Source organism: Dipodomys merriami, unplaced genomic scaffold (assembly GCF_024711535.1).
Source record: "Dipodomys merriami isolate MVZ:Mamm:240054 unplaced genomic scaffold, mDipMer1.0.p SCAF_24, whole genome shotgun sequence".
Taxonomy (NCBI): Eukaryota; Metazoa; Chordata; class Mammalia; order Rodentia; family Heteromyidae; genus Dipodomys; species Dipodomys merriami.
This window is the reverse complement of record NW_027203826.1, coordinates 24,648,849-24,667,475: the sequence shown is the minus strand read 5'-3', so window position 1 is coordinate 24,667,475 and position 18,627 is coordinate 24,648,849. Positions and strand designations below refer to the sequence as shown.

General features: G+C 48.2%; 1 protein-coding gene across 1 annotated transcript; it reads left to right on the top strand.

Moving 5' to 3' along the window:
• Window positions 1–1,825: 1,825 nt before the first annotated feature.
• Window positions 1,826–7,333, top strand: LOC138835849 (L-amino-acid oxidase-like). The gene is made up of 6 exons (XM_070034481.1): window positions 1,826–2,079; window positions 2,321–2,433; window positions 3,187–3,388; window positions 4,392–4,460; window positions 4,759–4,895; window positions 6,376–7,333. The coding sequence occupies exons 1-6, from the start codon at window positions 1,852–1,854 to the stop codon at window positions 7,205–7,207; spliced, it is 1,581 nt and encodes a 526-aa protein (XP_069890582.1). The 5' UTR covers window positions 1,826–1,851; the 3' UTR covers window positions 7,208–7,333.
• The last annotated feature ends 11,294 nt before the right edge of the window (window positions 7,334–18,627 follow it).

Below are 18,627 nucleotides of genomic sequence, written 5' to 3'. Positions count from 1 at the left end.
GTGGAGCAGGAGGTTAGGCAGTTATACCCAGAAGGCAGGGGGCTATTATTTTGTTGTCTGTAATGTTACTATGCGTCTTCAGTAAGACACCTGGGAAAGGTAATCTAAACAGAAGTGCTGGGCTTGGCGCCCAGGGTAGATTGCCACATCCCCTACGTAGATTTACACAAGCTTTATTTCAAAGATCTGTGGTAATGAGTTTAGAGCTAGAGATTTTGGTGAGAAACAACCCCCTGTCTTCTCTATTAGGACAGGAATAATGAAGTGGACAGCCTTCGTGGGCTCAGGACACCCCAACAAAACACCACAGACGAGGGGGCACAAGCAAGACCTTTGTTTCTTACCGGTGGTAGATTAGACTTTTGTTAAAGTTTTGTTTTGTTGTACAGGTGATGTACACAGGGGTTACAGTTACATAAGTAAGGTAATGAGTACATTTCTTTTTTTTAATTTAATTTAATTTTATTTGTGAACATACTGTACAGAGGGGTTACAATTACATGGGCAGGATAATGCGTACATTTCTTACATGAGTACATTTCTTGTCGAACATTGTTACCCCCTCCCTTGTTTTTCTCCCACTATCCCTCTCCTTGACCTCCTCCCACAAGTTGTACAGTTCATTTCCATCCTGGTGTCTTGTGACTGTCTGTTGCATTGGTTACCCTTTGTCCTTGTTTCACTGTTTTGCTCTCTTTGGCTTACAGACAGCCGCCTTCTCACTGTACCCTCACATGGTATTACCCGGTGTGCATAATCCTCCGTGTGCATACATCCCAGGGGTCTCTCTTTATATCCATATGTCCTCTTCTTACAAGAAAGAGTTCATTTGGGGGAGGCTCAGTGCTGGTGGCCTATCAGAGCCCAGTCCATTTTTCAAAAGGGGCCATCTGTAGGCAGAGTCATGTTATGAGGTACTGGAGATTAAAGCTTTGACGTAATTCAGCCCAAGGTCAAAGCAATAACCTTGAAAACTAGAACACAATAATGACAAAACACACATGCCTGCTTTGTCTTTCTTTTTTCCCTTTTTGGAAGTAATGAGGCTTAAATCGGGGCCTTATGTTTGCTCAGCTTACCCATTCATTTGGCACTCTACCATTTGAGCCATGCCTCTAGCCTTGCTTTTTTCCCCTAGTTGTTTAGGAGATGGAGTATGGAGAACTTCTGCCTAGGGTGGATTTGAACCATGGTTCTCTGAATCCCAACCACCTGAATAGCAAGGAATACTGGTATTAGCCACTATCACCTAGCACAAAATGCACACGTATGTTATTTTTATCGCCTCCTAGAGGAAACGTAGAGCACATTTCTCCAGAACTGAGCCAGGATGGAATGAAAGGAAGCACTTGCAAAGACAGGCTTGGAATTCAGATGCCCTGACTGGCAAAGTCCTTTATCTAGTGGGCCTCTGCTATGCCACAGTATCTTTCTCAGGCTAGGGAAGCTCTGGCCTGCCATCAGTATTCCAGAGCCTGTCAGTTTCTTCAACAATGTCTCAGGCTCTCTATCCTCATTCTATGCTGGAAAAAAATCCAGTGTGATGATGAGTTCACTTCCCTTTTCCTCACGATGGTCTGGCTGATTAGGGGCAAGCAGGCTCCTCGAGCAGATATGTAATCTGCATCGCTCCCTGAGCAGGGAACACTGATACCTGAGGAGATATATGCTGGCCGGTGGAGCCATGGAGGCGTGGGAAGCTCATGACTAAGGCACACTGTGGTCAAGAAGGAAGGAGACAAGAATGCCCAGATGTTTCATCACAGATGCAGTGATAAAGTTTTCCCCAGATGAAGGGGACGACACTTCTTGGGTTCCCCAGCCACTTGCCTCCCTGCCATCTCCACAGCTATGTTCCCGGGCTGGCTGGCTCTCGCCCTCCTGTCTGTGCTGAGCCTGGATACCCAGGCCTTCACCAACCAACTTGTCAAATGCTTTGAAGATCCCCAGTATGAAGAACTGCTGCAGCTGGCTCAAAATGGACTTGGGCAGACCAATGAAAGGAAACGGATAGTGGTGATTGGGGCAGGCATGGCTGGGCTCACCGCTGCCAAGATTCTGCAGGATGCTGGCCACCAGGTATGTGAGGGCCTGAGGAGTGCAGGCTGGGAGCAAGGACAGGGGGAGAAGGGGGCATCCCAGCAGAGCTAGAACCAAAGCACAGGTGTAGGTGCTGACTTAGACCAGTGGAATAAGAAAGTAAGTGGTGTGATTCTATAGAAGAGGGGTGGTAAACCTAGGCCTGCTAAGAGGGAAAATGAGTACTATGTAGAAGGAACTAGACCTTGTTGAGTCCAGTCAATGGCTTTCTTTCATCTAGGTGACTGTCCTGGAAGCTTCGGGACGTGTAGGAGGCAGAATCGAGACCCACAGAGTTCCTGGCGCTCAGTGGTACATAGAGCTGGGTGCCATGAGGATCCCTGCGAACCACAGGTATGATTCCTGGAGTAGAGGCAGCTGAGAAAGGCCAAGAGGTGATCTCCAAGAATGCCAATGACAAGAGGCCCATCAGTGCCTCGTATCTTTTCCTGGAGACTAAGAAGTTGGACTCTGTCCTAATTTTGCAACTCCAAGTTTACCCAGAACCCATTCCCACCTTCAATGTCTTAATCCACATAAAGAATAGAACTAAACCTTCCCTGAGTGCTGAAGGATCATTCAAAAGGGTCAATGCCTTGGAAAGCCAAGCACAGCCAATACTGGATTATAAGCATGGTTCTCTGGGAGACCATGGTATCTCATGGGAGCTCCTGGATGGAGCAGGTCATCCTGGAAGAGGCGATTGGAACATTCAGCCTTGAGAACTTATCAGTGGCGTCCTCCAGGGAAAAAGAACCCAGTGCACACTCCCTGTGTAAACTTCATAGAATTTCCAGGGATTGCAGTGGCCACATCTGAAGATCTGAAGTCTACAGATCTCAAAGTGAGAGCAAGCTTGGCTAGCATAGCAACCCAGGCTGTGGTCATGTGACCACAAGAATGAGGGCCCTGGCTGGCTCAGCCAGCCCCCTCCCAGCCCCATGGAGTTAGCCTGGCATAGTAACAGGGGACCCAGAATCCCTTCCATGAAAGGAGGACAGGAGTAGCCCCAGAGAACCCAACGGAGGCAGAAATCAGGGGCTGGGAGCAGGGAGGGGTTGGTAGCTTCCATGTCCACTCCTGAGTAATCTGCAATTCACATTTTAGACTCTCCAGGGAGTTTGTCAGCAAGTTTGGTTTGACCCTCAAGGAGTTCTGCCCCTGTAACAATCAGACCTGGGTACTGATGAACAGAGTACGTGAGCGTGCAGGGGCTGTTCAGAACAATCCTGGCCTTCTAGGCTACCAGGTGCGGGAAGATGAGGTGGGGAAGACTGCGGAGCAGCTCTTTGATGAATCACTGAGGAAGGTAAGCCCACATGGGATGCACACAGGCACGTTCTTCAGAGCCATTTGGCTCAAAATCCTCTGGGTTTTCTCTGATCCCCTAAGTGGAGGGGAAGTCCTCCCTGAGACTTCAAACTGATGTCTGGCCTTCATCTCTCACCTGAGCCATATGCACAACAGCAACTGTGCATTGTGAGACCTTAAATATCTCCACAAATGCCGACTTGAACAAATGTAGTCGCTGGTGAAAGCATCGTGGTGGCCCAGGCCTGAGGTGCTGAGCTTGAAAACACAACATGTAATCCAGGGCAAGAGACTTGTCTCTTCTCCAGCTTCTGTGAGCCCCTCTCCCAGGTTACTTGTAAAGAAGTGAGAAGACCTGTGTAATGTGATAAGAACAGTGTCAGTGCTCAAATGACAATTATCATGATAGCTGTGCGGTCCTAAGTGAGAATGATGATGGCCCTGCCTGGAATGCTTGCCCACCTGTCTGCAGACATGTCCTCAGTGTGGACCGCGCCTCTCTCTTCTCGGACCCATGGCTCAGGGCGACCTCAGGGGGCAGCTGGGCTCTGTGGGACAGGCAGCCCTCAGGGGAGGCTCTGCCAAGTGTCCCCTCCTTTCAGGAGTGGTGTGCTGAGGCAGGCCCCCATAAACATGTCCAGCTTTCAGACTCTCATCCAGCCTTGCTCACAGTTCAGAGGGGCCAGGCTTTCTGCCACCCACACCGCCCCTAGTGGCCTGCAGAAAAATGTCCTCTTACCCAGAATGAGGAGGAAGACCTCCACTCCCTGTAACTCCAAGGCCAATAGGGGATCTGGAGCTCTTACCTTCACACGTCAGTTGTGTGTCCAACCATACAGGTGAAAGTCCACCATCAGCACACTTCTGTGTGTGAGAGTGCTGGAATCCAGGATTCCCACAAAGTGTGCCTCAGGCAAACACCCATGTGGAAGCGTGGATCCTGGGAGCTGGGCGGGGCAGGGTTGAGCTTACCTGGGGCTTCCTCCTTCTCCCCTGCACAGGTTGTGGAAGAACTGAAGACCAGTAGCTGCAGCCGGGTGCTAGAGAAGTACGACTCCTTCTCCACCAAGGTCGGTCCTGTCCACCAATGGTCACAGTGCCCCAGAGTCCACCAGGGGGAGAGAGGCAGAGAGAGGGCATAGGAGAAAGGGAGGGAAACGAGTAAAGACCACCATGACAAGGTGATCAAAGGGAATTTACTCTGAGCTTGCTGTAGGAAAGGAGTTCACCACAGTCACTTGCATTGTGGCAGAGTGCCACCTGCCATTCTACCCTGTCCTTGCTACCAGGGGGTGGAGAGGAAGGGCTCTCCTGTTTTCCCCTGAACCTCCTGACCCTTGTGTCTTCTCTCCCTGTGCACTGTCACAGGAATACCTGATCAAGGTGGGGAACCTGAGCCGCGGGGCCGTGCAGATGATTGGTGACTTGCTCAACGCAGACTCTGGCTACTACGAGGCCTTCACAGAAACCCTGCGTGGCATCATCTCCTTCTTCCAGGAGCCTCGGTGGGAAATGGGGGTGGGGAGAGTGGGTTGGGGGTTCATCAGCTCCTTAAGGAAGACAATGGTAAAAGGGAGCACTGGGTGGACCATGTTTTTAAAAAATCCCCCAAGAAATGGGAGGGAGAGAGGAAGAGGCAGGAGTTCCCAACCTCAGCATGACTCAGAATGACTGGGGGAGGGGCCACTTGGTAGATGAAGCTCAGAAGGCTGGCATCGCCCTTCAGAGTTAGTGACCCAGCCTGGGACCTGAGCTGGGGGCCTCTAACAGGCTCCCAGCAACGCCCCTGCTGCCTGACTTGTGCTCTCACTGTGAGATCCTCTGGCTAACAACTATCAAGAGTCCTTAAACTGATGTTGGAGGTGTGGTTTAACCAGCCAATGAGCACAGCATCAGGTACTGAGTTCAATTCCCAGTCTTTCAACATAACAGCAAAGAGTCCTTAAAACTGCAGTGGGTCTGTGGCCTTCACTCTGTGCCAGGGGACACTGGCTAGTTTTATTTCATTTTTCTATTTATTTATATAGTTTCCACACCATGACTTGAACTTCAGCCCTGTGTTCCTTAGCTTTTTCACTCAAGACTACTGCTCAGCTACTTGAGCCACAGCTCCATGTCAGATTTTTGGCAGTTCATTGGCATGAAATGTCTCATGGACTTTCCTGCCTGGACTTGGCTTTAAACTGTGCTCCTACATCTCAGCCTCCTGAGTAGCTAGGGTTACAGATGTCACCAATTGATGCCTGTTTACCAGCTATTCTTCAGTATAGGAAGATGTATTAGAGATGCAAAACCCAGACTCTGGGCACCCAGGTGATCTGTAGCTACAAAGAGTAAATGTACTGAGTCTCATCATCGAATTCAGCAAACAGAAAATAGACACTAACAAGGGGACAGCTCAGCCTGTGAGTCCTGATGGATTTATCTGTTCGGACACCCAGTCCTCTTCTTTTCCCAATTTGCATTCTGCCACATCACATCCTTTTTATTCAGGGTGAATCCATTTAAATTCAAGCCTACCAGTGTCATGTGGGAGAGTGGAAGGTGAAGAAGTGTAGAGGCAGACCAAGTGAAGGATCTAGGTGGAGTTTAGGCTCCATTCTTTGGGGGTTACTCTGTGCTGGGCATCTTCTGAAGTATGATGGAAATGGCTGAATGTGTCCATAAGGATCCTGAATCTTTGTCCACCTCAAACCCAGTACTTTAAACCAGGGGGACCCCTGAGGGGGAAGGAGGAAAATCACTGAGAGTCAGGGAGCTGTATCAGCAGAGAAGATGCCTTTTTCTGATTGGTCCATCCACAGCAGCACCTTTTCTCTAGCTCCCTGGAATGAACAGACACTGCCAACTGTTGATCTCCCTAACACCTGACCAGAACCTGTTGCTTAGAAGAGTCAGCCTCTTGGTCCAATCCAAGCACCCCATCCCCTGCCTGCCTGTCCATCAACCTGCTTCCCTTTTCCTCCTTGGTCTGTTTGCTCTCAGGTTTGATGAAATCATCGGGGGCTTTGACCAGCTGCCCCAGGCCCTACATCAGTCCCTAGTGCCCGGGACCGTGCGGCTACACTCACCAGCAGAGACAGTGGAGATGTCGGGAGACTACATCTATGTCACCTACAGGACACCAGACCCTCTATGGCCCAGGGCACATCTGACTGCGGATTATCTGGTTGTGGCCACCACGGCCAAGGCTGCCCGGCTCCTCCGGTTCCGGCCTCCCCTGTCCCTCAGCAAGGAGGATGCGCTGCGCTCCGTCCACTACAACAGCGCCACCAAAGTGGTCCTGGCCTGCACACAGCGCTTCTGGGAGCGGGACGGCATCTTCAGTGGCAAGTCCAGCACCGACCGGCCTTCCCGATTCACCTACTACCCCGGCCAGATCTTTCCCAATGACACAGGGGTCATCCTAGCCTCCTACACTCTCGACGATGACTCCCTGTTCTTCGCTGCAATGGACCAAAGCCGGGTGGTAGATGTGGTCTTTGATGACCTGGCCGCCATCCATGACTGCTCCAGAGAGGAGCTCCGGGCCCTGTGTCCCTACTCCATGGTGAAGCACTGGAGCCAGGACCCCTACGCCATGGGGGGCTTTGCCTTCTTCACCCCCTACCAATATGTGGACTACGCCCAGGAGCTGAGCCGTCCTGAAGGGCGGGTCTACTTTGCTGGTGAGCACACAGCCCTACCCCATGGCTGGATTGACACCGCCATCAAATCAGGGCTCAAGGCAGCAAAGAGCATCCAAGAGGCCGTGGACTTGGCTTCAACACAAGACTGTGGGGACCGGAAAGAGCCCTACCCTAAAACCGAGCTGTAGCCAGCCTATGGCACCCAGGGATGGGGATGCTTTTAATCACCCCCATCCTCTAAGGAAAATTCCAGCTCATAATCTCATTCACCTTCAGCTTAGTCCAAAAATGTCAGACAAGCTGGTGAGCTTACAGCCCCAAAATGGAATCCCTCAAATATCTGATGCATTATTGACAGAAACAATAAAGCGTTTGTTGAATGTATGACTATCGCCTGATGTTCCGTCTATGTTCTGGGCATCATTCAAATGAATTTAGGGTTGAGGACTGAGGGCTAGAGAAATGTTGTCTTTCTCTATCTCCTCTCCTCATCTGCCATGATTTTTTTTTGTTATTCTTAAGCAGCTGTAAAAGAGGATTTTATTCTATGGGTCAGGTTCTGAGCACAATGCAATCTTGATCAATGCCACATCTTCCATCATTTTTCCCGCTCTTCCCCTCCCAGCCCTACCCCTCAGCTACTACATAGTTCAGTTTTTACAGAATGCACATTGAATATAATGGTTGCATTTGCTCCCCCTTCCTCCCTCCATTCCTGCGTCCCCTCTTTACCATCCACCCCCCAAATCAAGTTTCCACGTCCTGATATTCATTTTGTTAAACAGTACATTAGTTGTTCAGGGAAGTTACACCCATGGACTCCCCACCCCCCAGAAGTATACCATTCTCCAGTCAGTCCCTTTGTGTCTAAATGTATAGAGCGTTGTATAAGTTCTATTCAGTTGTATTTTAGATCTAGCTTCCACATATGAGGGAAAACAAGTGACATTTGTCTCTCTGAGCCTGGCTTACTTCATTTAACATGATTCACTCTTAGTCCATCCATTTCTCCACGAATGTCATATTATTCTTTCTACTGGATGAGGAAAATTCCATTCTAAAAAAGTACCACATTTCTTGATCCACTAATCTACTGTAGGTCATTTGGACTATTTCCATAACTTGGCTATTGTGAATAGTGCAGCAATGAACATGGATGCACAAGTGTCTTGACCATATCCTGGCTTGTGATGATCTGGGTAGATGCCCAAAAGTGGTTTGGTTGCATCAAAGGGTGGTTCTGTGTTTCGTTTTTTGAGGAACTTCCAAACCATCTTCTAAAGTAGTTACACAAGTTTACATGGCTACCACCTGTGCAATAGGGGTCCTTTTCCCCAGCAGCCCTGTCAACACTTCTTGTTGTTCACTTTGTTGTTGTTTTTTTTTTATTGTGAAAATACATACAGAGGGGTTATAATTACCTGGGCAAAGTAATAAGTACATTTCTTATCAAGCATTTTTGCCTCCTCCTTTGTTTTCCTTCCCCTCTTCCCCCCGCCCCCAAGCCACCATTCCCCTTCCACAACCCCTCGCTCCCCCACCCCATTCCCCCCTGACCAAAGGTGTAAAGTTCAGTTTTCAACATAGGTTAGCCAATCTTACTGGGGTGAGGAGGAATCTCAGAATTGTTTTGATTTGCATTTCCCTTATGGCCAGGGACATTGGGCATTTTCTCAAGTATTTATTGATCATACTTCCTTCTTCTGAGAAATCCCAGTTTAGCTGCTTTACCCATTTGTTAATTGGTTTATTTATTTGAGAGACAAGTTCTTGAGCTTCTTGCACATTCTGGATATTAGGCCCCTGTTAGATGTGTAGCTGTTGGCTGTCTTTTTAGCTTAGTAACTATGTCCATTGCTGTGCAGAAACTGTTTAGTTCGATGCAATCCATTGTTGAATCACTTCCTGAGCCCTGCAACTCTACTCAGAAAGATTCTGCCTATGCCCGTAAGTTCTGTTGCTTCTCCTCCCCCTTCCTAACATCGTTTCAAGGTTTCAAACCTGACATCGAGGTCTTGGATCAATTTTTAGTTGAGCAATGACTGAATCTTTAGAGAAGTTGAGAAGGGCACACCATGTTACCAGCAATTCGCTCCATGTTGGGGTGTTTATTCCATGTCATTGCAGCAATCCCCAATGGACATATTCCAAGTTTATTCTATATTACACATGAGGAAAACTGCCAAAGAGAGTGATGGGCTTTCCTGAACTCAGAAATACAAATCCAAAATGGCTCAAACTTCAACATAACCCCAAATATAATTCCAAATACTCTTGCTTCTTCTAGGATCAGCTTTTCTGTCTCTTTCTGTTTTGTGTGTTCTTAGAAAAATTAATCATTCACTTTGGAGAAAATGAAGTATTTGAATAACATACGAATATATTCTGCCTTTCATACTATACATCCTATACCCCATAAATCTTCTTTCTTGGTGGACTTCAGAAGCTTAGAGGTAGACAGATCATAGGATGACTGGCACAAAGATGGATAATCTCTGCACAAGCCCAGCCTTTGGCCATGATCTAGCCTGAATTTTGGCCCTAATTTTTATCTCGTGGAGTTATGAGTTAATCACCCGTAAAAAGAGGCCAGGGGACTATGATGTGTGAGGACAGTTCAACACCAAGGACAAAGTCATCAGAACCAGCTGAGATATCCCCGTTCTCCTTAGAGTTCAAGGCTGAGTTGGGACAACACGCTACCCAGCACCATCCCTTTAGCTGACTTTTGGATTTTGTCCTAAAAGCAATCTAACACAGGAGCCTTGGAAGTTTCCTAGATGTTGGCATAAAGCACAACACTGATGGATCAGAGAAAAAGAAGCTACTACCCAGGGCTCAAGCAGAAGCACGAATATTCTGTGCCCTCCAGAAACACCCCAGAGAGGGTGGGAGGGGTTGGAGGAGAAGCTGAGTGAGTGGGGCCAGAGGGGCTGGAGAAAAAGTATTTGAGTGAGAGGAGGAGAGAGAGGAAGAGTTAGAGAGAGAAAGAGAAGGAGTTGGAGAGAGAGAAGGAGAATAAGGAGTAGGAAAGAAAGGAGGAGAGAGGGGAGGAGTTGGAGAAAAAGCGTTTGAGAGAAAGGAGGAGAGAAAGGAGGAGCTGGAGAGAGAAGAGGAGAGACAGCAGGGACTGGAGAGAAAGGAGGAGAGAGAAGGAGGAGTTGAGAGAATGGAGAGAGAGAAGAGGAGGAGAGAGAGGAGGAGGAGTTGGAGAGAGAGGCAGGTGGATTGGGGAGGGAGGGAGCATAGGAGCCGCTTTCTGTGCTGCACTTGCAGTAGAGAGCTGGAGTCCTCAGCATGAGAGGAAGAGGTGGCCCCGTGTGGCTGGCCCCCGCCGGTGGCTGGACCACATGGCTGCTGAAGGTGTCCCCTTGACTCTATTTGACACCAAAGCCATTCCAAAGAGAGGGAGCCAGCATACCACTTGGTATGAATTTCTGACTCCTCTCTGCCCTAGAGAGCAGAAGTGGAGGAGAGAACAAGCCAAAGGCTGGTGAAGGTCCCATGGGGCCCTCCTCCATCCCTGGACTCTGCCTTCACCCCAAAGACAACTAGTGGGGTAATCTATCCCAGTTCAGCACACTCACCAGGACAGGCAACCCTAGGATAACATCCCCACAAGACAGCTGCCCGAGAACAGATGGCCCAGATGCCCCAGGACAGGCCTCCCAGGATGAGCCTCAAAGATAGACGTGTCCCCAGAGAGGCCCCAGGACAAGCCCTCCCAAAGGGACTCCCAGTCAACTCCCATTGGTCGTTCAGGGGCCTACCTTGACCAATCTCCCAATATCCAGAGCAACTGAAGGACCCCACCAACCACAGCTGTGAGTAGGGTGGAAGCCGGCCCCCCTGGCCCAACCCTCAGCAGAACTCACCACCTCCACACGTCCGGGAGGGCTGCGGCCCCGCCTACAGAGGCCATGCCCCTCACTTAGCACTCATCTCCTGGAGCAGCTCAGGCCTCACCTGCTTCCAGGATGCCCACTGTGCAGGCCTGGAGTTCCTGAGGCAGCTGGACGGGCCTCCCTGGAGGGCAGGACCTTAGGTGTGTGCTTGAACATCACGTCCACCAGCACACCTGTGCTAATAACTCAGCACTAGAGGTGGGGCCAGTTGTTAGGCTTCTATTCTGATCCTATGGCCCTCAGGGAATACAGCTTGGCACAAAAGCCATGAATAGTTTATTCTCCCTCAGGTCAATGTGTACATGTGATGTGATTGGGGCCATTTTAGCAAGTTCCTGGTTCCTGTGAACCTTCCTTTCCTCATGGAGAAGCAGCAGTAATAGGGAGAGCTGCCTATAGGAATGTGGGTGGAGAATAAATTAAATTATGAGGGCTGGGATAGCCAGAATAAGGCCAAACCCACACCCACACACCTAAATGTCAGACCCTCCTTCTCCTCCCCTTCATGCCCTTCCAGAGCCCCAGGGTTACGATCAACTCTCTATAGATAAAATTGTGGGGGGGGAGGGCGGCTGGGAAGGTGGCTCAGTGGTAGAGCGCTTGCCTTGCATGCTCGAGGCCCTGGGTTTGATTCCTCAGCACCACATAAGAGAAAAGCCAGAAGTGGCGCTGTGGCTAAGTGGCAGAGTACTAGCCTTGAGCTGAAGAGCTGAGGGACAGCGCCAAGGCCCAGAGTTCAGGCCCCACGAACGGACCCAAAAAAAAAAAAAAAAGAAAAGAAAAAAGCCAGAAGTGGCGCTGTGGCTCAAGTGGTAGAGTGCTAGCCTTGAGCTGAAGAGCTGAGGGACAGCGCCCAGGCCCAGAGTAAAGGCCCCAGGACCGTACCCAAAAAAAAAAAAAAAAAAAAAAACCGTGGCCAGCGGGGTAGGGGTGTGTGTGTGTGTGTGTGTGTGTGTGTGTGTGTGTGTGTGTGTGTGTGTGTGTGTGTGTTTCTTTGAAGCCTGGCTTCTGCAAATAAGTGACAACATGCAGTGTTCAGCTCTTCAAGCTTTGCTTTTCTGGCTCAACATGATGATCTCCAGTTCCACCCACTTTCCAACAAATTACATAATTTCAGCCCTTTTTAAGACTGAATAATGTCTCATGGTGCAAATACTCTATATTTTCTCCGCTTATCACGAGTCAGGCTTCTGAGCTGGTTATTATGCACAAAGCTTCAATGAGCATGGGTAAGCACTGATGCTCTCTCATGGGTTGATGTAGACATCTTGAATGTGTGCCCAAAGGCATGTTTTTAAAGAGCATAAGAGTTCCCCCTAGAAGTCATAGTTTCTTTTATTAGGTTTTTAAATATCAACAAAATAGAATTTTTTGAGTTTTTAAAAATTATCTTTAAGTAGTTGTACTAGGCATTTCAGTTTGTAAGTATAATGCATCTTAGTCACAGCCACCCTTTCTGTCCTCTCCTCCTGTATCCCCATAACCACCTTCCCTCAAGTTACAAAACAGAATTCTGTTGGATTCTCAGATTCTTTTTGTTGCTGTTGTCAGTCATGAGGCTTGAACTTGGGACCTGGGCTCTGTCCCTGAGCTCTTTTGTTCAAGGCTAGCACTCTACCATTTTGAGCCACAGAGTCACTTCGAGTTTCCTGGTGATTAATTGGAGATAAAGGTCTCACCAGGACTTTTCTTCCCAGGCTGGCTTTGAACTATAATCCTCAGATCTCAGCCTCCTGAGCAAGAATTACAGGCCTGAGCCACCAGTGCCTGGCTTGTGGAATTATATAGTTAGGTTTTAGGGGGGAGGTTGCTTTTTTTGGTGGTGAGGGGTCTTGGCAATACTCTATGTAGAATTCCATGTGTTCATGCTGAGGGCTAGACACAAGGCAAGCAAGTCATAGTCCAAGACAGCCTTTGACAGACAATGGCCCAGATCTCCATCACCTGTCTCCAGGCCCCATGCCCCTAGCTTTTCTCTGGGCCCCACCCCCACCTAGACCTCTGTATTCCTGGTGCCTACTTTATATTTTGAGTGCTTTTCACCATCTGACATACTGAAAAGTTATATTTTTTCTCTCTTTCACTGTTGTCTTTTTCTCCTTTTTTGGACCTTGTAAAAGAGCAATTTCAGCGTTAGCACAAGAGTATGCTTTCATGGTTTAGAATTTGTTTTTGAATGTTCACAAGGGAATAACAAACACTAATGTATAGATAGCGCTCCAAGAGGCTTGAGAAGGACACTGAGTGAAGCATTGGTCGTGCTGAGGTGAGAGACCTGGAGGAGACAGAACCAAGGTCAGCACTGAGGTGAGAGACTGTGGTGAATATGATTGAATGCTGACATCGGGTGTTATTGAATACTGACATGGTAGGCTATTGATAGGAATACCCTGAGTGTATGTGTGCTGTGAAATAGTATGAACTATTAAGCGGTAACATTAGGAGTTCCAACTGTGGAATATAGAGATAAAGTGACACCCAGGGAGGCTCCAGAGCCACCATCAAGACAACCAGCCCCCCAGGTAACCAGACTCAGCCAGAAGCAAGAAGACTCTGCCCTCATTGATAACCAGAGGTGGCCACAGGCCAAGCTGTCACCAAGGCAACCCTGCTAATCAGACCTAGCCAGAAATGAAAGGCCAGCGGAAACCATCTAAAACCCCAGGACAGCAGAGCCGGCCTCCCTGAGTGAGGTGACTCCACGTGGAACGGACCTTCCACTGAGGCCACCAGCAGCCCGCTGCTTCTCCCTCCAGCCACGCAGAGCAGCCTGGAGGGACACCTCAACGGACTCCCTTGGACCACCCCTCCAAGTGACATGCCACGTGAGCCCTCCTTGGAGTGGGGCTCGCTTAAGAGTTTGTTATTGCTGTGGATTATATTTACAGTCTTTAAACGAATTGAGTGAAACTTATTAGTCTAAGCGTGATGCTGTACGCTTGCTAGCATACAGACGCCTGGGGGAGACCGAGCAAGGAGGCCAGGGATCCTGGACAAAGACACAGCAGAAGGCTCCAGTGGAACTTTAGATTTCCTAGTCAGGGAATCTACACACTCAAGTAGTAGGTGGCAAGGTGGGCAGATATGAGAAAGAAGAGCAGCAGATTGTGCCCTTGGCAACAAGACCCTGGCATCTTTTTCTAGAACTTTCCTGCCAGGCATCGGTGTACTAGGGGAGGGGAGAATCCTGAGGCTAGAACTGCAGCTTTGCATTCTCACTCAGCTTTGGTCGTGGGCCGGCAATCTACTACTTGGGCCACATCTCCACTTCCAGATTTTTGCTGGTGAATTGAAGATGAGTTTCTCTTTCTTGCCTGCTTTGAATCTTTCTCCCTCTGAGTAGCTAGATTACAGGTGTGAGCCACCTGGGCCTCGCTCAGCAGGGGTATATTTTAAATGATAAGGGCTGCCCAGAGGCAGGAGAGAGAAAGATGTTTCCTGACTGGACTCCTGTCAGAGACAGACCTGGAGTCTAGTGGGGGCCTGAGCCACATCTCCCCTAAGGATCCGAGACCACACTGAGCTTCTGTGAAAACCCAGAGGCCTAGACTCTGGACAGGCCCCTCTTCCCACCCTTCCCAGCCCACCCCCTGCCCTGTCCAGCCTTCCCCTGCCTCACCCTGCCCCACCCACTTCCCAAGCCCATCAGCATAACTTCCCATGTGACAAGAAATACATTTTGGAGGAGATGAAGGGAAAGAAGTTACTTTTTGCTTTGGGGTTAACATGTAGTTATACATATTTGTAGGATACAGTGTGAAAATATACATATACAATGTATAATCTTCATTATCCACACATATGTTTATTTTTATTTAGTATATGCATCCTTCAAACTCCTCCCTGGTGGGTCTTCATAAAGTATTTAATAGATTAACCCTAGTTACTCTACTGAATGGTAGAACTTAGGCCACCTATCGAACTTCCATTTGGCTACCTTTTATCCAGTCTCTTCTGTTTTCTCTCCCTGCTACCATTCCTATATTATTCACTACGTGTGTGTGTGTGTGTGTGTGTGTGTGTGTGTGTGTGTGTGTGTGTGCTGGTACTGGAGCTTGAACTCAGGACCTGAGCACTTTCCCTTAGGTTTTTTTTTTTTTTTTTTTTTACACAAGACTAGCACTCTTTCACTTGAGGCACAGCTCTAGTTCTAGCTTTTACTTAATTAGAAAATAAGAGTCTCTTAGACTTTCCTGACAGAGCTGGCTCTGAACCAGAATCCTCCAATCTCAGCCTCGTGAGTAGCTAGGACTACAGGCATAAGCCACTGACGCCTGGCTCTACACTCCTTTTTGAGATCACTTTTTTTTTTTTTTTTTTTTGGTCAGTCTTGGGGCTTGAACTCTTCAGCTCTTCAACTCAAAGCTAGAGCTCTACCACTTGAGCCACAACACCACTTCTGGTTTTCTAGTGGTTTATTGGAGGTCAGAGTCTCACAGTTTCCTGCCTGGGCTGGCTTTGAACCATAGTCCTCAGATCTCAGCCTCCTGAGCATCTCAGATTACAGGTGTGAGTCATGGGCACCCGGCTTCAGATCACGTTTTTAGGTTTAACTTTTTGAGTTTCCACATATAAGTGAGACTCTCTTGAAGTCTGAGATTTAGGGTGGGTGGTTTCTATACCCTTTCCACACCCACAGGTGAAGAATGTATCAATACCATACCAGACATAGAGTCTCTTCAGGGAAACCAACACTCAGAGCAAGGATCTGAACTGCTCAGTGGTCCCTCTGTCTTCGAGAAAGGACAGGCCAGCTCTCTGAGGTTTGAGATCAGGGCCTTGAACTTACTAAGCAAGGGATCTACCACTTGAGACCTTTTTGAGTCAGGTTATTTATCAGTTGGGACCTTGCTTTGGTCTCAGGTCTAGCCTCAGACCGCAATTATCTCACCTATACCTCCTGCATAACTACATGGCATACACTGTTTGGTAGAGATGGAATCTCGATAGGTTTTTACTTGTTTGTTTGTTTAGAGGGAGGAGTGGATCTCAGCTCACCAGGAACTTAAGTCCTCTCATCTCCATCTCCCGAGCCCTCAGGATTATAGGTATGAGCCAGTGTCCCTGTTTAGGACACAAGTGGTTGGTTAGCCCAAGGGATACAGAGTGAGTGGAGGGGCACAAAGCTGCCACAAGCTTCCTGATCTGACTTCTTTTGTGCAGCAGAGCCATAGGGTACTCTGGGTTCTGTGACAAACCCTGAAGCTCAAAGATGCTTTCCTCTACTTCCTTTACCAGGAGGGAGCAGCCCTTAGCCCCAGTGGCTGCTCTCCAGGACAGAGCAACTGGGAGGAAAGTGCTGGTAGCGACACACACACACACACACACACACACACACACACACACACACACACACAAATCTCCACTCTTGGGAGAACAGCTCAGAGCTTCGGTGTTTCCCAGAAGGCCACCTTGCATCTTGTGGCATTGGGGGTGATGGAACTTGCTGACAATTTCAAGCTCAATTGCCTAGCAATTCAGAAATGCACACTGTGTGCATGCGTTAAAATACCACACTGAATATCGTATCAATACATACAATTAATATATGCTAGTATAAAATAATAAAAATACAAAATAGATAAAGTCACATGAGGCGGGAACAGAAAATGATTCCACCTTGTCAAAAAAAAAAAAGAAAAAGAAAGAAAGGAGAGAAGGAATAAGTCTCACTTCTTTCTCTTGAAGAAAGAAGAGATGGATGAATTCAAAGTGGAGAAAAGCTCTGTGTGTGTGTGTGTATGTGTATGTAATAAAGAGCAATTAGATAATTACATAAGCCAAACAAACCAAACATCTAGGTTGGCTCGCTTGCAAAGAGATACTGGAGAAGCCTTCTAGAAAACAGCCAGAGACAAGGGAAGGGTGCACTGAGGGAGCAGAGAAGACGGGTCCAGGCCGGGCCCAGCCTCCAGGCCTAGAGCTCGTAATAAATGCAGACACTGGAGGGGACATCCCTGAAGCTGGCAAGCATCTGCCTCTCATCCTCCACAGCCTTCCTCTCTCTACTCATCCACTCATTCATTTCTCCATTCATATTTCCCTCTAGTTTAGTCTTCCCATCTGTCTTCCTCTACCCTGCGTGTGACAAATAATTTGGTGACTTCTCACTGGAAGTCAAGCTCTGTGCAGAAAGGGTTATTTCTGATTCAAGATGGGGCCGAAAGGAGACTGAATAATTGTCTAACATACTTGCTGTGGGAGTGGATGGGAGCATGGAAGCTGGTTCGTGGTGATGGATGGGATGGAGTGGCAGAAGACTATTATTTTGTTCTCTGTAATGATGTTAAAATGCCTCTTCCGTAAGCTATGTGGGAAAAGTAATCTAAACTAAACAGAAGTGCTGGGCTTGGAGCCCAGGGTAGATTGCCACATCCCCTACGTAGATTTACACAAGCTTTATTTCAAAGATGTGTGGTGATGAGTTTAGAGCTAGAGATTTGGATGAGACACAACCCCCTGTCTTCTCTATTAGGACAGGAATAATGAAGCGGACAGCCTTCGTGGGCTCAGGACACCCCAACAAAACACCACAGACGAGGGGGCACAAGCAAGACCTTTGTTTCTTACCGGTGGTAGATTAGACTTTTGTTAAAGTTTTGTTTTGTTGTACAGGTGATGTACACAGGGGTTACAGTTACATAAGTAAGGTAATGAGTACATTTCTTGTCGAACATTGTTACCCCCTCCCTTGTTTTTCTCCCACTATCCCTCTCCTTGACCTCCTCCCACAAGTTGTACAGTTCATTTCCATCCTGGTGTCTTGTGACTGTCTGTTGCATTGGTTACCCTTTGTCTTTGTTTCACTGTTTTGCTCTCTTTGTCTTACAGACAGCCGCCTTCTCACTGTACCCTCACATGGTATTGCCCTGTGTGCATATTCCTCCCTGTGCATACATCCCCAGGGGTCTCTCCTTGTATCCATATGTCCTCTTCTTACAAGAAAGAGTTCATTTGGGGGAGGCTCAGTGCTGGTGGCCTATCAGAGCCATCTGTAGGCAGAGTCACTTTACTGGGGACTAAAGCTTTGACGTAATTCAGCCCAAGGCAGAGGCAATAGCCTTGAAAACCAGAACACAACAATCACAAAACACACACGCCTGCTTTTTCTTTCTTTTGTTTCCTTCTTGGAAGTAATGGGGTTTGAATCAGGGCCTTATGCACTCTACCACTTGAGCCATGCCTCCAGCCTTGCTTTTTTCCCCTAGTAGTTTAGGAGATGGAGAATGGTGAACATCTTCCTAGGCTGCCATGGTCCTCTGGATCTCAACCACGTGAGTAGCAAGGAATATAGGTATTAACCAATGTCACCTAGCACAAAATGCACATGTATGTTTGTTTTTTTTTAATCACCTCCTAGAGGAAATGTAGAGCACATTTCTCCCAGAACTGAGCCTGGATGGAATGGAAGGAAGCATCTCCAAAGACAGGTGTGGAATTCAAATGCTGTGACTGGTAAAGTCCTTTACAAAAGTGAGCCTATCTCTCAGATGCGATCCCACAGTATCTCCCTCAGGCTAGGGAAGCTTTGGCCTGCCATGGGTATTCCAGAGACCAGCAGTTTCTTCAACAGTGTCTCAGGCTCTCCATCCTCATTCTGTGCTGGGAAAAACCCAGAGCGATGGAGGGATCACCTCCCGCTTCTGCCTGCTGGTCTGGCTGATTGGGGCACAAGCACCAATCCGGGAGCAGGGAGCACTGAT

Bases quoted from the DNA above. Each gene is read 5' to 3' on its own strand.
- LOC138835849 (XM_070034481.1), top strand. From the start codon at position 1,852: ATGTTCCCGGGCTGGCTGGCTCTCGCCCTCCTGTCTGTGCTGAGCCTG. The intron at 2,080-2,320 runs GTATGTGAGGGC...TCTTTCATCTAG, and splicing joins TGCAGGATGCTGGCCACCAG to GTGACTGTCCTGGAAGCTTC. The intron at 2,434-3,186 runs GTATGATTCCTG...TTCACATTTTAG, and splicing joins AGGATCCCTGCGAACCACAG to ACTCTCCAGGGAGTTTGTCA.